Here is a 17,347-nt window from a genome sequence, read left to right as displayed (position 1 = left end):
TGTCCCGAATACACATGCTTTTATTTCTTTCAATATGACAAACAGCACCACAATGTCTAAACCGACCAACTCAGCCCCTTTTCTATCTCTCTTCCTCTTTGGCCACCACCTCCTCCTCCTCAGGCTCCTGTCTTCTCCCTCCCGACTCTGGCTCATCTACTGGAGTGAGGCGGCGCCTTTTATGCAGTACCCGGATGTGCTCCAGGTGCTCTGTGACGATCTTCCAGCGGCACTTCCTGGTGTGGCAGAAGTGCCGCATGAGCACCCGGAAGCACTCTGTGTGTCCCTGGAATTCCTTCCGGCAGCACCTCCAAGTGTGGTGGAAGTGCTGCCATCCAGGGTTCCATAGTCATCCAGGCGCCCCCTGGCAGTGGCCACGGGCCCCAACAGGGATGAGTTTCCCAGCTTTGTTCCGGTGGCCCCCAAGCAGACCAGGACGGCTGCCCTCTCGTGGCCCAGGGGAGGTATTGTCCCTCTCGTGGACCTTCCAGGTGTCCCAGCTGGGTAGGGTCCCCAGCCATCTGCCACAAGTGTAAAAGATGAGAAACAAATATTTAAGCTTAAATGTCTGTGAGTAAAAGTAATTGGAGCTTAAAATAATTAGCCTCCAAATATTATTAAAATAAGACCTTTGATAATACTATCGTGTCTGCATGCTAAAGGGCAGACAGTATGAATAAATTAATTTTGAAATGCATGGTATCGTAAATATTAAAACAGATTACCCTTTAATTTAAAATTATCTATATATATATATATATATATATATATATATATATATATATATAACTAGCAAAATACCCACGCTTCGCAGCAGAGAAGTAGTGTGTTAAAGAGGTTATGTAAACATATATATACATATATATACATATCTACATATACACATATCTACATATACATATACATATATATATATATATATACATATACACATCCACATATATATACATATATATATATACACATATCAACATATATATACACATACATATACACACATTCATAAACACACACATATACATATATACATACATTCATAGTGCGTTGTAACACGGGCTGTGATTGTTACATGAGAGGAAGACGACAAATCACAGCTTCCCGCTTTCTAATCGGGCCTGTGATTGGTGCTTTGACGGATGCCCAGATCCCACAGTATGTCCCCTTAGAAGAGGCGTTAGGCAAGTGTAATTGATTAGCGGTGCTGCAAGTTTAGCTTTACACCTGTTTTTAAGGCTTATTGACTGAAAGGTGCTTTCATGAAAAAACTTAGGGCTTTGCTACAGGATACACCCTCCACAAGTTAAGGAAGTAAAAATAAAGGTATATATTTCTGTTTTATTTAAAGCTTTTAAGTTTGTATGCGGGCAGTATGGTGGTGCAGTGAAAGGTGCCAGTTAGGAGACCCGGGTTCGCTTCCCTGCGTGGAGTTTGAATGTTCTCCCCGTGTCTGTCTGGGTTTCCTCCGGGTACTCCGGTTTCCTCCCACAGTCCAAAGACATGCAGGTTAGGTGCATTGGCGATTCTAAATTGTCCCTGGTGTGTGGGTGTGTGTGGGTGTGTGTGCCCTGCGGTGGGCTGGCACTTTGCCCGGGGTTTGTTTCCTGCCTTGTGCCCTGTGTTGGCAGGGATTGGCTCATGTATTTAGGATATAGCGGGTTGGATAATGGATGGATGGACATTTGTATGCATAGCCCCATTTGCCCATTTGTTTTCGTTTTTTTTCATTCTTCAGTAATATTTCAGCAAACCCGGAGCTTGTCAGTTCAAATCCTGGTACTGACACCACTGTGTGACCCTGAGAAAGTCACTTCACCTGCCTGTGCTGCAAAAAACCAAAGTAATGTAACAAATTGTACCTCAGATGTTGCAAGCTGCTGGAATAAAGGCATAAGTCAAATAGATAAATATGTATTATACACGTAGGAACTATTCATTTATTTTCAGTTAAGTCATCTGCAGCAAACCTTTATAAATGAGGGTTTCTCCTTTTTAGATAGTGCAAACTGTTTCTTCTTCATTGAGGTTTTCTCTTGGAGAGCTTTTTTCATTTCATTGAAAATTAAAGCAGCAGCTGCCAAAATATGTAGCTTTCTTATTAATTTTTCAACATTGTGTAAAATAACTATAAAGTAACATAAAAGGTTTAAATACTCGTTATCCTTTCACACTAAAATATTACTAAAGAGATACAAAAAAAGTAAAATGCATATGTTGTTTTTCTTTAAGGAGATTAAATATTACTGAAGAAAAAAAAAAACCTAAAACAGCCAAATGGGGCTATGCATACGAACTTAAAAGGTTTAAATAAAACAGAAATATATACATTTTATTTTTACTTCCTTAACTTGTGGAGGGTGTATCTTGTAGCAAAGCCCTAAGTTTTTTCATGAAAGCCCGTTTCAGTCAATAAGTCTTAAAAAGAGGTGTAAAGATATTGACAATAAGCTATGCAAACCCACCAAGACATGCAATCGTTTAAATCAAGGCGCGAGTCGAAAACCACCATCCGATACTATTAGTTAACGATTAACACATTTCTATATGTATTGTAAGCATACAATACAACTGATAATATGTTGCGCTTATTTATCTGGTGTACCGACATTTTTGCGCATTTAACGGCTGAAATCTAACGTGGTTTGTGCCCTTCAGAATGAAAACAGTTTGCATTTAACTTTTTAATAAAAAGCGAGCTTTTAAGTCTGAGAAATCACTCCGTAAATGCACACGTTTAATTCTTGATCACTTCAAACAACTGAACTATCCAGAACATTTCAGGCATACATCCAGCATTCAAACTATGTATAAAAAGCACAACTGTTAAAGGAATTCAGCATTTCTTAATTGAAAATGTTCCTTTAATCCTCAACATGTCTCAATGAGTCGTTCTGGTGGTTTTACTTGACATTTTGATATTCTGGTTAATTGTGTTTGCAGTTGAGATGTTCTTTCCTGATTTATACTTGTTTTCTTGTTAATATTTGTTTCGCTGGTGTTAGTGTTCTGATTAGAGATTATTGGTCCTTAAATGTCTTGACGGTTTCTTCTTAGAACAGCTCCTATTACGCAATTCCGTCACATACTGGTCTATTGTTTCTCCGCTTTTCTGGAAACATGTAAAAAAACTTGTGCCGCTCAAACATCACATTGCGCTTTGGGTTGCAATACGTTTCGAATTTTTTAACTATTTTGTTCAATTTCATATTGTCTCCATCTTCTTCAAACTGAAAATTGTTATACACCTCTAGCGCCTTTTCGCCAATTACACGTAGAAGCATAGACGCTTTCATTTTTTCACTTTTCCTATCTGCTTCAATTGCAGCAAGATACAACTCGAATCTCTGTTTAAATCTTTTCCAATTTTCAGCTACATTTCCCTTTAACTGGAGATTTGGTGGGGGCTGTAATCCTAACATATTTTTTTTTCTCTTTTGCTAGAACGTCTTAGCGCTTTCTGATCACGTTTTCAGGTTACTCACAGACACGCGACTCGTTCAAAAGCTGAAACTCTTCTTCAGATTCCTCTTCCAATCCGCCACTTCTGACGCCATGTAGTGATCTTGTTAGGTTCGTAGTTTAATCAATACACAGGATTGAAAGATATAATAACTTTTTAATAGACAGACTTTAGAGACATTTACTGTACAAGTTACTAATTGTTCTTTAGTTCACACCCATTCTCCTACTTGCATCGGCATTCACAGGCATTACTAATCATTCTGTAAGTATCCCTTAATAGACCTTACTAATCAACTATCATTACAAAATCCAACGTGGTTTGTGCCCTTCAGAATGAAAACAGTTAGCATTTACCTTTTTAATAAAAGGCAAGCTTTTAAGCCTGAGAAATCACCCCGTAAATGCTCACATTTAATTGCACATGTGTTAATATGTATGCTTACACGGTATTAAAAGACACTCAAAAATTAACGTCATTTACCTTTGTTCCCGCGTTTGAGAAAAGGCGAGCTTTTAAGCCTGAGAAATCACCCCGTAAATGCACACGTTTAATTGCACATGTGTTAATATGTATGCTTACACAGTATTAAAAGACACTCAAAAATTAACGTCATTTACCTTCGTTCCCGCGTTTGACTCGTGCTGTAAATCTCTTCCTTGTTTTTAGTTCAAGTGATTACGTAGGAGGCGTGATGACGCGATACGTGACTCCGCCTCCTCCATTACAGTATACGGACAAAAAACAGGTTCCAGTTATGACCACTACACGTAGAATTTCGAAATGAAACCTGCCTAATTTTTGTAAGTAAGCTGTAAGGAATGAGCCTGCCAAATTTCAGCCTTCTACCTACACGGGAAGTTGGAGAATTAGTGATGAGTCAGTCAGTGAGGGCTTTGCCTTTTATTAGTATAGATTCACTAAGCCGCCGGCAGAGCAAGCAAGATACCCATGAAAGAACGCAGAGCAAAGCAAGACACCCATGAAAGAACGCAGGAAGGAGCCACGCCCACCAACTCTAAGACCATTGTATACGACGAAAACTCGCAGAGCCACGGCCACCAACTCGGACGCAGCAACTCACAAAACACGACGTCATTGGATACGACGACAACTCGCCAAGCCACGCCCACCACCTCGGACGCAGCACCTCACAACACAGGGCGTCATTCACATTCGTCTCTGCTAGACTCCACATGTACCTCTGAGCCACGTTGACTTTTCATTAGTCAACCTCAGTGGAACCTCGGTTCACACAGAGGCAGTGCCAGAGAGAGACAGAGGCACACACACAGGCAGCGCAAGAGAGAGAGCCACACACAGGCAGTGCCAGAGAGAGAGCGGTGCACACACACAGGCAGCGCCAGAGAGAGACACGCGCACACACACAGGCAGCGCCAGAGAGAGAGAGACAGAGGCACACACACAGGCAGCGCCAGAGAGAGAGCCGCGCACACACACAGGCAGCGCCAGAGAGAGACAGAGGCACACACACAGGCAGCGCGAGAGAGAGAGCCGCGCACACACACAGGCAGCGCCAGAGAGAGACAGAGGCACACACACAGGCAGTGAGAGAGAGAGGGGGTTGGACTCATAAGGTAGGAAGGCAGTTAAAGAATGCACTGGGCTTGATTTTGTTTTCACTTCTGTTTACAGCGATTGGTTCGTAGTGTGCATTGTTGCAATGTTGCTTTTCTTGGTGGTTTATTAAATTACGGATTTTTTCAAATGTTCATTTTTTCCCCTGCGCTTAAAACTCATTTAAAAAAAAAAAAGTGTTTTTAGCCAGCGGTTGGTAGCGCTATAGCGCAAACTATTGCATTGTTAGTTTTCTCTGTTGTTCAAGGTTTTCTCAGTGTTATTCAATGTTTTTACATTTAGTTTAGTATTACCCTGTGCATTCTATGGTTTAATTAACTATATTTGTGCTTAAAAACTTAAAATATATATTTACATACAGTTTGTACAGTCTGGAACTGATAAATTGTATTTACATACAATCCTATGGGAGAAATTGCTTTGGTTCACGACCAAATCGGTTTACGACCAGAGTTTTGGAACGAATTATGGTGTGAACCAAGGTTCCACTGTATTCTTTTCGGTTATGACGCACGACCGCGTCCACCATCACAAACTGTTTTACACGCCATGGTCTTAGAGTTGGTGGGCGGGTCTCGGTGAGTTTCTCTTGCGAGCGGGCACATGACCAGGTGATGTGTATGCTTCGAGAACGAGGGTGGATGCAGCAGGACTGTCTAAGAAGAGGCATGTTTGTCACGGATGTGAATCGCTGTATGCAGCGTGTAAAACAGTTTGCGAGGGGTATCCCATAGTCTTACAGTTGGTGGGCGGGTCTCTGTTAGTTGCTCTTGCGAGCAGGCACATGACCAGGCAGTGTGTATGCTTCGAGAGCGAGGGTGGACGCGACAGCACCATCTAAGAAGAATCATATTTGTCGCGGATGTGAATCGCCGTATGCAGCGTGTAAAACAATTTGTTTGTCGCAGATGTGAATCGCTGTATGCAGCGTGTAAAACAGTTTGCGAGGGGTATTCCATGGTCTTAGCAGTGTCTATACTTCGATGTGAATCGCTGTATGCAGCGTGTAAAACGCTGTATTGTATGTTGCCCTCTCCAGAGTTGCATCTTTTCATTCACCTACAGTCGTATCCTCAAAACCAACCCCATTTGGACAACTGTGTCTTTCAGGAAGTGTTCACCCATCAATACATAATTATGCGGCGTATGCTACACCGCGGGTTGGCTAGTGTGTAAATATTATATTGTCTGTATTGAACAATTCTTTGTTTACTTCATGTAATTTATAAAATATGCAAATGTTTACAAATATGTTTTTTGTTATTGTTTTAAAGTCACAGCTTTGGCACTTCAGATCCTGAAATTTTTGATTATCCAATTCACATTAAATGTATGGTGAGTACTGGAAATTTTTAATTACAAATGATATTTTTATCATCCAGTTCATGTTTAATTTCATGAAGGTTCATTTAAAATATTTGGGTACCGCAGTGGTTCAACAGTTAGAAATGGTTTCTCATGTGTTCCATTTGGTTTGTCTTAAACCTTACTTTATGAAAGTGTTTTCTGTTATACTTTCTAAAATGTTTATTTTTACATATATATATTTGAAACCCTACAATTTTTTAATGTAGTATAAAAAGCATGCTACCAACTAAAAACATTTGTGCAAATTCAAAGCATTTTCATTAAAAGAATTGCAATTCTAGTGTACTACCTGCACATCCAAAAACATCAATCATAACGAAAACATCTCTATGTACTTTACCATACCATGAACCAAAAAGGACCACTTTTTTATGACTTTGACATTTTTCTAAATAACTGTTATAAAGTTTGCATTGTAAATCTTGAAAAAAAATCATGTTTATATAAGTTTTTACCTTATGACTTAGCTTAACTGTCTTGCCTATAACAAATTTAAAAACAGAAAAACACTGCTTAGTGTCTCAGTCCTTTACAGATCTCTTTGTCTACTCATGTTTCATGAGGGGCAAATTTTTATTCAGAATAAACCACAATCCAGTTTACTCAATGCTTAGTCTGGGCCTTCTTTCTTGAATTATATCTGAAACCATGCTAAAGAGCTTCTCACTCTCCATAATAAAGCTGTCAAATTAGCCAAAAATGAAGGTTTCAGTATTCATATTAATAATAGATACATACTCAAATATAGATTAAAAATCTCAGGTGATACAGTACATGTACACTTCTGTTTTATGTGCCTCTTTATATTTGAACTATCACTGTTTTTACTTTTTTCCCCTATTGGTGTAGTTGTAAAGCAGAAAGACCTTATAACTCATGCAATATAGCGTAAAAGAAGAATATGAATACTCATATGAAAGTGACTTTTGAAATAAGTCCTTCACAAAAAAATGGATTTTCTAAGTGCTGAAAGAGAAAATAGACTAGGTGACACTTCACACTGCTTGTATTGTAAATCTGATACTGAGGTGCAGGTGTTTGTCAATGCTCAAACATAATAAAAACAATCACTTATATTTTCCCCCTAGCTAACCACCTTTTTTCTCTTAGAGGTCAGAAGACATAGTGTAACTGCCTGTCTCTTTTGATATAAATTAAAGCATTGTAAGGAAAATGTGCTAGTTACTTTCCATTATTATCAATGAGAAAGGAAACCAGCTTTTCTTGCTGCGATGGATGCTTAACTGTTCAAGAGTGAACCAGAACAGGAGAAGCATGATACTTATAGGGTTCTGGAGATTTATTTAAATGCACCTCTTTTAAATACAACCCCTAAAATAAATTTTTAAGTAACACGACATTATACATTTTATTAATGACAACATAAGCTAAGCTTTTAAAATTATAATATATCCAAATATTTCTTAAGGCTGATCATGGAAGTGATGTGCGCAAAAAGATTTTTAAGGCAGCAGTATTGGAAAGTACATATTTCCTCAGTGTCTCCAAATATTTAAAGAAAAGAAGGGCAGTCACTGTATCAAGGAGTTTTAAAAAAGCACAGCTGGGGGGATATTTCATATGGGTTTCTATGTGCAGTTCAGGTAGTGTGAAGTGTTCACGGATCCACTTTCTCTTTGACTATGCCACTTTGTGCACAAAAAGAATGTCTTCTGAATGGCTGTATTTTTGTGTCACATTTGTTTTCTTGTGCAACTTTAAAATGATGGTGCAGAAATCATAACCACTTAATGCTTTAAACACGATCCACAAGGAAAAAGTAAAATAAATTAGTAATATAAAAAAGGCACAAAAAGTATAAATGTACATTGTCACAAAGACGAGACATACTCAAATAAAAGTTTGGGGCAGCCACCCGTATAATCTGGAATCCTGGATGCAAAAGTCGTTTTATGCAAAAAAAACAGCACTGGTGTGCATACAACTGACTCCAAAACAAGACTGAGGAATTAGGACAAAGGGCAGGGTTTTAAAGGGGGAGACAGGAAGTGAGGTCATAAGGATCAGGGACGTGTTCGTTCTCCATTGGTTCGGGCCTGGATGTGACGTCAGAGGGGCCGGAGCCAGTAAGGACTCCTTCCATTGGCTTGGTCCCGGAAATGATGTCACAAAAGCCAGGTGGAATCTCCCGAGAATGGTCTGCAGGCAAGAAAGAAAGAGTCAGTGCACTCTGCCACCTCCCGGCATATCTCAGAACTGCCTCCCATGTGCACGTGTGTGACAAGGCCCCCCCCTCAGCCCAGACCCATCGGGTCAGGCGACCCTAACCGAGAGGTCGTGAACTCGGGAAAGAGCATCAGCATTGGCATGGAGAGAGCCTCGGTGATACACGAGCAAAAACTTATATGGCTGTAGGTCAAGAGACCACCTGGTGACCCATGGATTCGACTCCTTGTGCAGGGCCATCCACTGTAGGGGTGCATGGTCCGTGACAAGGGTGAATTCCCGGCCCAACAGGTAGTACCTAAGCTGAGTAATCGCCCACTTAAACGCCAAAGCCTCCCTTTCCACCGCTGCATACCTGGTCTCCCGGTCTAACAGTTTCTGGCTCAGGTACATGATGGGGTGCTCCACACCATCAGCGCTTTGGCTCAGCACTGCTCCCAAGCCTGTGTCCGAAGCGTCCGTCTGGAGGATGAAAGGCAAAGAAAAGTTAGGTGCCATCAAAACAAGTGCAGACATAAGGGCCTGCTTTAAGTCACTAAATGCAGCGCCTGTCTTTTCAGTCCATACCACAATGTTCGGGGCCCTCTTCCTTGTTAAATCAGTCAAGGGCGCCACTCTCTCTGAGAACCGGGGCACAGACCGGCGGTAGTACCCTGCTAGCCCGAGAAAGGCTTGGACCTGCCACTTGGTTCGCGAACGGGGCCATTTCAAAATGGTGTCTACCTTGGAGCACTGTGGCCTTACGGTACCCCAACCCACCAGGTAGCCTAAATACTTGGCCTCGGTTAATCCGAAGAAACATTTCTTGGGATTAATCCTGAGACCGGCCTCACCAAGTGTTCGCAATACCGCTTGGACATGCTGTAGGTGTTCCTTCCATGTGCTGGAATAGATGACCACATCATCCAGGTAGGCAGCACTGTATGAGTTATGAGGCGGGAGCACTTTGTCCACCAGACGCTGGAAGGTTGCAGGGGCCCCGTGTAACCCAAATGGAAGGACACGATACTGCCAGTGTCCGCTAGCGGTACTAAACGCCGTTTTTTCCTTTGCAGAGTCCTGCCAGTACCCTTTTGTCATGTCAAGTGTGGTCAAATATCGAGCCTGTCCAAGCCTCTCGAGGAGGTCGTCCACTTGTGGCATTGGATAGGCATCAAATTGGGAGACTTGATTAAGCCGACGGAAGTCATTGCAAAACCTCCAACTCCCATCAGGCTTACCGACCAGCACAATGGGACTGGACCAGGGACTATAACTTTCCTCAATCACTCCTAGTTCCAGCATGCGCTTGATCTCAAGCTCCACTTCAGCCCTTTTTGCCTCGGGAAGGCGATACGGGCGTTCTCGGACAATAACCCCTGGCTCTGTCACAATGTTATGCTCAACCAGAGAGGTCCGTCCGGGGTTCTCACTGACTACCTCCTGAACGGCCCGGATAACTGTTTCCAGCTCCTGCCGTTGTCGGGGACTTAAGTCCGCACCGAAGTTAAGGCTGTGGGTGTGAGCGAAGAGTGAGCGGGGCTGGCCGGAGGAGGGATCGGGATCCCTGTCCTTCCACGGTTTCAGCAAATTCACATGATAAACCCGTTCTTTCGGCCAACGATTCGGTTGACTCACCAAATAGTCGACCAGTCCCTTCCTCTCCTTAACTTCGTATGGGCCTTGCCAATGGGCAAGCAAGTTCGAGTGGGAGGTAGGCACTAGGACCATGACCCGATCTCCCGGGCAGAACTCCTGGAGAGACGTGCCACGGTTATAATAATGGGCCTCTTCCATGTGACTTTTAAGGAGGGGCCGTATCTTTCCAAAAAACAGCATGGAGGCAACTTGAGATGGCTCATCCCCGTCTATAACTAGGCCCAAGTTATCCCCAGGAGTGGTATGTGATTCACCGCTTTTTATTGTAGACCAGTCCCGCCCTAGTATCACCAGGTGTGGAGGCTCAGGATGGATGGCCACGGTTAACTTCCGAACTGAACCTCCGTAACTGATGATACAAACGGCGGTCCTGTACCAGCGGGTGTCTCCTTGGACACAGGTTATACCAGTCTTAAACTTTAACCACTGTTGCAGCAGCACAAATCAGCGGGCAACAATGGACATGTTGCTGCCGGTATCTAGTAATACAGATGTTTTATACCCGTTAACGACCACCACGCCTGTATGCGGGACCGCCAACGGGTTTGTCAGAGCACACCAACCCCTCCTCCCCCTCCACCTGCATTCCTCCTCTGGGGGCCCTGGGGACGTCGGTGCAAGCTCTGGGTTGTACAGAGGGAGGCTAGGGTTTGGGATGTACTCCAGTTGAGGTTGACCCAGGGACGGCTCAGCTCTCCCAGGTCGGGAGGCCCTCCTTTGTTGTTCCACGAGCTCTATGAGCCCTGCCATATTTATGAATTCTCTACCCCAAACCAGCTGGGTGAAGCGCTGGGGTAGTGCGTCTAGAAACAGATAGCAAGCCACCTGTTCAATTATTTGGTAGGACGTGTTTTCGTGTGGCCGTAGCCACAGCCCTACCTTTGTCCATAAGCTCAAGGCTTGTTGCGGGGTCGGCCTCTCTGGGTCGAACCTCCAGGCTTTCACTCTATTCACCTGCCAGTCTGGGGCACCCCTAGGTGGAAATCAGGGCTCTGGCTTTACAGGGAGGCGGGCACTCTCTCCCGAGAGAACACAAACAGCCGTCTTTGCCTCCCGCTTCTGAAGCAGCCCAATTCTGTGAGCCCCTCCCGCACACTCCCCGGCCTGCCTAGGTTGCCTAATGGAGCCTGCCGGAGGCAGAGCCTGCACCGGGTCACATCGAACCACGGGACACCCTCCCCGCCTGGAAACTCGGTCCCGGTACGCTCCCACCTGGATGTGTTGCAGGTCCTGTCCCCTTCTCTTCCAGGACTTCTTCATCCTGCCAACTACGCCAGTGTCACAAAGACGAGACATACTCGTATAAAGGTTTAGGGCAGCCACCCGTATAATCTTTAAACCTGGCTGCAAAAGTCGTTTTATGCGAAGAAACAGCACTGGTGTGCATACAACTGAGTCCAAAACAAGACTGAGGAATTAGGACAAAGGGCAGGGTTTTAAAGGGGGAGACAGGAAGTGAGGTCATAAGGATCAGGGACGTGTTTGTTCTCCATTGGTTCGGGCCCGGACGTGACGTCAGAGGGGCCGGAGCCAGTAAGGACTCCTTCCATTGGCTCGGTCCCGGAAATGATGTCACGAGAGCCAGGTGGAATCTCCCGGGAATGGTCTGCAGGCAAGAAAGAAAAAGAGTCAGTGCACTCTGCCACCTCCCAGCATATCTCAGAACTGCCGTCACTCAAGCCCTTTAGCTGCCTCCCATGCGCACGTGTGTGACAACATGTAGCAACTACAGTTTTTAACTTGTGATCAAATATATACTTATTTTTTTATATATAAATATTAGGACATTAATGTTTGGCTAATGTGACAGCCCAATTATAGTATACAGTAATCCCTCACTTATCGCGGGAGATAGGTTCCAAGGCCGACCGCGATAACTGAATTTCCGCGAAGTAGGGACACCATATTTATTTATTTAACGTGTATTTGGACGTTTTTAAACCCTCCCTGTATTGTTTACAACCCACCCTTTACTCTATTAATAACAGGGACAACTGCTAAGCAATATGAAATCGGTAGATAAGCTTACACTTACTGTATAGCGAAGTACACGTAGCTATATATGACGTGATGATGGTGATGAATATGCTGCGCAGTAAAAATGATGACACTTGCCTAACGCCTGACTTTATTGAAAAGAAACAGGCTCGCAGGCTCGCTCGCTCTCAGCTGCACGCGCACTCTGGCGCTCTCTCTCTCTCTCTCTCTCTCTCAGCAGCACGTCAGACCCCCCCTCCCCCCTTTCCTCTCAGCTGCACGCGCACTCTGGCGCTCTCTCTCTCTCTCTCTCTCAGCAGCACGGCTATTCGTATACCGAGTGTGCATTTGTGAACCGAGGTTCCACTGTATATTTAAAAACCCGCGAAGTCGTGAATCCGCGAAAAGTGAACCGCGAAGTAGCGAGGGATTACTGTACACACACACACAAAGACAGTTGTAATCATACATAACTGTCTTTATATCTTAGAAGTAGAATGGTTGCAACCTAGTACAATGGCTCAGTCTCCATGTCACTGAACTGTTTGTATACAGCACTAAGGAGGGTGCACTTCATTGTCATAACTCCCTTGTCCGCCTTGTTATTCCCATGGTTTGTGTGCTTTAGTGTGTTCTCATTTAAGTAAACAGAAGCTGAAAATGCAGTTGAAGAGTTCACCTTCCTTATCATCCCTTCAATTGGGACTATAAAAATGCAAAGGTTTTCCTCCATCCATGCATCCATCCATCCATCCTCTTCCGCTTATCCGAGATCAGGTCGCGGGGCAGCAGCTTGAGCAGAGATGCCCAGACTTCCCTCTCCCTGGGCACTTCTTTTAGCTCTTCTGGGGGAATCCCGAGGTGTTCCCAGGCCAGCCAAGAGACATAGTCCCTCCAAGCGTGTCCTGGGTCTTCCCTGGGGCCTTCTCCCAGTTAGATGTGCCCGGAACACCTCACCAGGGAGGCGTCTAGGGGGCATCCTTATCAGATGACCAAGCCACCTCATCTGACTCCTCCCCATGTGGAGGAGCAGCTGCTCTACTCTGAGCCTCTCCCGGATGACTAGCTTCTCACCCTGTCTTTAAGGGAAAGCCCAGATACCCTGCGGAGGAAACTCATTTCAGCCGCTTGTATTCGCAATCTCGTTCTTTCGGTCACTACCTACAGCTCATGACCATAGGTGAGGGTAGGAACATAGATCGACTGGTAAATTGAGAGCTTTGCCTTACGGCTCAGCTCCTTTTTCACCACGACAGACCGATGCAGAGCCTGCATCACTGCGGACGCCACACCGATCCGCCTGTCGATCTCTCGCTCCATTCTTCCCTCACTCGTGAACAAGACCCCGAGATACTCGAACTCCTCCACTTGGGGCAGGATCTCGCTCCCAACCCTGAGAGAGCACTCCACCCTTTTCCGGCTGAGGACTATGGTCTCGGATTTGGAGGTGCTGATTCCCATCTCAGCCGCTTCACACTTGGCTGCGAACTGATCCAGTGAGAGCTGAAGATCACGGCCTGATGAAGCAAACAGGACAACATCATCTGCAAAATGCAGTGACCCAATCCTGAGACCCACCAAACCAGACCCCCTCAACGCCCTGGCTGCGCCTAGAAATTCTGTCCATAAATGTTATGAACAGAATCAGTGACAAAGGGCAGCCCTGGCGGAGTCCAACTCTCACCAGAAATGGGTTTGACTTACTGCCAGCAATGCAGACCAAGCTTTGACACTGGTTGTACAGGGACCGAACAGCCCTTATCAGGGGGTCCAGTACCCCATACACCTGGAGCACCCCCACAGGATTCCCCGAGGGAAATGGTCGAATGCCTTTTCCAAGTCCACAAAACACTTGTAGACTGGTTGGGCAATCTCCCATGCACCCTCCAGGACCCTGCCAAGGTTGTAGAGCTGGTCCATTGTTCCACGACTAGGACGAAAACCACACTGTTACTCCTGAATCCGAGGTTCGACTATCTGACAAACCCTCCTCTCCAAGACCCCCAAATAGACTTTTCCAGGGTGGCTGAGGAGTGTGATCCTTTTGTAGTTGGAACACACCCTTCGGCCCCCTTTCTTAAAGAGGGGGACCACCACCCCGGTCTGCCAATCCAGAGGCACTGTCCCCGCTGTTCATGCGATATTTGGGAGGCGTGTCAACCAAGTAAGTCCTACAACATCTAGAGCCTTGAGGAACCCATCCACCCCTGGGGCCCTGCCACCAAGGAGTTTTTTGACCACCTTGGTGACCTCAATCCCAGAGATGGGAGAGCCCACCTCCGAGTCCCCAGGCTCTGCTTCCTCATTGGAAGGCATGTTAGTGGGATTGAGGAGGTCTTTGAAGTACTCCCCCCACTGACCCACAATGTCCCGAGTCGAGATCAGCAGCGCAGCATACACCGTGTTGACACTACACCACTTTCCCCTCCTGAGACACCAGATGGTGGACCAGAATCTCCTCGAAGCTGTATGGAAGTTGTTCTCCGTGGCCTCCCCAAATTCCTCCCATGCCCAAGTTTTTGCCTCAGCAACCGCCTAAGCCGCATTCTGCTTTGCCTGCCGGTACCTATTAGCTGCCTCCGGAGTCCATAGGACAAAAGGTCCTGTAGTACTCGTTCTTCAGCTTGACACTGGCAGGACATCCTTGGGCTCAGTTCGATGATCGACTTCGTGGTCGTGTCATCGGACTTGCGGCCACATGTCTTGGACAGTCGGGCGAAGAGAGGGGCGGAGCTGTCGATTGATCACCACCTGGTGGTGAGTTGGCTTCGATGGTGGGGAAGGATGCCGGACAGGCCTGGTAGACCCAAACGTATTGTGAGGGTCTGCTGGGAATGTCTGGCAGAGTCCCCTGTTAGAAGTAGCTTCAACTTCCACCTCCAGCAGAACTTTGACCACATCTCGAGGGAGGTGGAGGACATTGAGTCCGAATGGGCCATGTTCCATGCCTCTCTTGTTGAGGCGGCTGACAGGAACTGTGGCAAAGGTTTTCCTGGTAGTTTTAAATTGGTTTGCATTCGGAGTGGCTGGAAGTTCATATTCAACTAAATATTCAGACTAGGCTCTTTTCTGTACTAGGAGGACCTTCTTTGTATAATGTGAGCATTTGCTTCTTGTTTGCAAATCTTTCTGCAGACATCCAGGCTGCATATTCAGTTCTACCTATTTATCTAGCTGTGAATAAGGTAAATTTGAGTGGTTTTAAGTGACCCGCAGTTTCCTTGCAGATAGTAAGTGCATCACTAATGTTATTCTCATGATAACATTAGGCTACACACAGTTATCCTACTTTAATTATTATAACATATCATAAACGATTTAGTGTGGGTTTAAGCTTTTCCATACTTTTTTTTTGATAATCAGTGATTTTTTTTTCTTACCAGTATCTTCCTGATTATTTTTTTTCCCTTTAAGAAGCAAAATTGTATGCCAGTTAATTCTGTTTATTCCTGTTTATTTTAGAATTGTTATTTGTCATGTTTGTGGTTAATGAAAAATATACTGATACTTTGCATACAGTAGCTGCACGTATGTTATGGGTAGGCTAACTAAATTGGAAACCTTATTAAATATAAGCTGGAGGAATATTAACATAAACAGAAGTTAACACTAAATCATAAAAGAGGTATCTACTGAACAATATGGGAGACATTTATAGGTAATTATTCTTGTGTTGATTTCACTGAAGAGCTGAATGAAAAATGTCCAATATTAGGCTTAAATGTTTTAATATCAGTAAATCAGATTATTCTTTAGATTGCTGACAAATAGACCTCTGTATTTGGTTAATGCTGCATTCATATAAGCGATGGTAAAATTAACATCAATGAATATTTCAAATTATTTTAGGTTGCTGACCAACAGGCAGCTATGTTTGGCGAGTGCTGCTTTAATGTAGGAGACATTAAAATTACAATGGGTACTGGTACATTCATGGATATCAATACTGGCAGCAAACCGCACACATCAATTGCAGGTAAAGTATTTTTGTTGTATTAATACTCTTACTCTTATTAGGTATAGCATTCACTAGCAGTGCTTAAGCTAGGAGCATCAAGCTAGGAGTGGGCAATATACCAGATTAGGTGGTTCTTACCAGTAAAACTTATATTGCATCCATACTGTATGTTAAAAATTAGTGGAAGACAGTAAAACACAAAATCTACAAGCAAATGGAAATGAGAAATGTGATTTTCTGCTGGTGTGTTCGTGTCTTAAAGGTAATATTTTTGTGTGTGGACTTGTATGTGAATTGAGTGCTGCAAGTGAACTGACCCCTTTAAGTATGTTATTCAGAGTGATGTGTGTTTCAACCTGATTAGCTTACTGACGCAAACAGCAAGGTAGGAGCAACATCTTGCGCTGTGTTCAGCAGTGGTGGCCTCACAAGTGAGTTAGTGACTTTATTGGTCTGTTAAAGTTAAATACCTGTTGTCAAGTCTATTTGAGTTAGCAGAGTTTTAATAGGCATGTCATTGAACACAGTTTATTAGTAGTACATTTGTTTAAAAATAAGTCTTAGAAGTATATGTATTTAAATGCATTCCACTAGCTCGCTACTGATACTCTGAATTTTTAATTATACTGTGATAGGGCTTTTTGGCTATATTGCAGCTACTTACATGTAATGCTAAGCAACCTGACGTGATCTGAAGCTGGAGCGCATGTCATCTTTACAGACTTCAGCTGCGAAATCTCGTTGTATCTTAGGATATCATAGGTAGGAGTTTTGGGAGGTGATTGATTACTTGATTCATGCATAGATTTCCATCACGGTTTCAAGTCTCCTAATATGGAGAAAAGATATTGCAAGATCTAATTTTCATAGCTAGCCTTTTGACTGAACAAGTACTTACCATGTTTAACAGCACATCTTTTTTTCTGTTTTTTTAATGAACAAGGTTCAAAGAGTCTCTCCTCCACTGGCACAGTCTAAAGCACTTGCTTTCCTACACTGTCCCTCTTGTTCTTGACTGTTTGTGGGTAATATTCACTCCTAGTTGAGTGTTCATTGGCCATCAACTCTCACACACAAGACCCACCCCCTACAGTCAGCAACTTACTGTGAGAAAATCAAATCTGTTTGTGCTGCTGAAGGGTGACACACTACATGATTAAGGT

At 44.0% G+C, this 17,347-nt stretch overlaps 1 protein-coding gene across 1 annotated transcript in view; it reads left to right on the top strand.

Annotated features, from left to right (window-relative positions):
* Window positions 1-17,347, top strand: part of gk5 (glycerol kinase 5) — a 143,868-nt gene that overhangs the window by 70,763 nt on the left and 55,758 nt on the right. The window contains exons 9-10 of the mRNA XM_051922915.1: window positions 6,331-6,391; window positions 16,076-16,202. Of these exons, the coding sequence (XP_051778875.1) occupies window positions 6,331-6,391; window positions 16,076-16,202 (188 nt within the window). The remainder of the gene's footprint in view (window positions 1-6,330; window positions 6,392-16,075; window positions 16,203-17,347) is intronic.

Source organism: Erpetoichthys calabaricus, chromosome 2 (assembly GCF_900747795.2).
Source record: "Erpetoichthys calabaricus chromosome 2, fErpCal1.3, whole genome shotgun sequence".
In the NCBI taxonomy this organism is placed as follows: domain Eukaryota; kingdom Metazoa; phylum Chordata; class Cladistia; order Polypteriformes; family Polypteridae; genus Erpetoichthys; species Erpetoichthys calabaricus.
The sequence above is the reverse complement of the archived record's forward strand: the minus strand, read 5'-3'. Positions and strand labels throughout refer to the sequence as shown.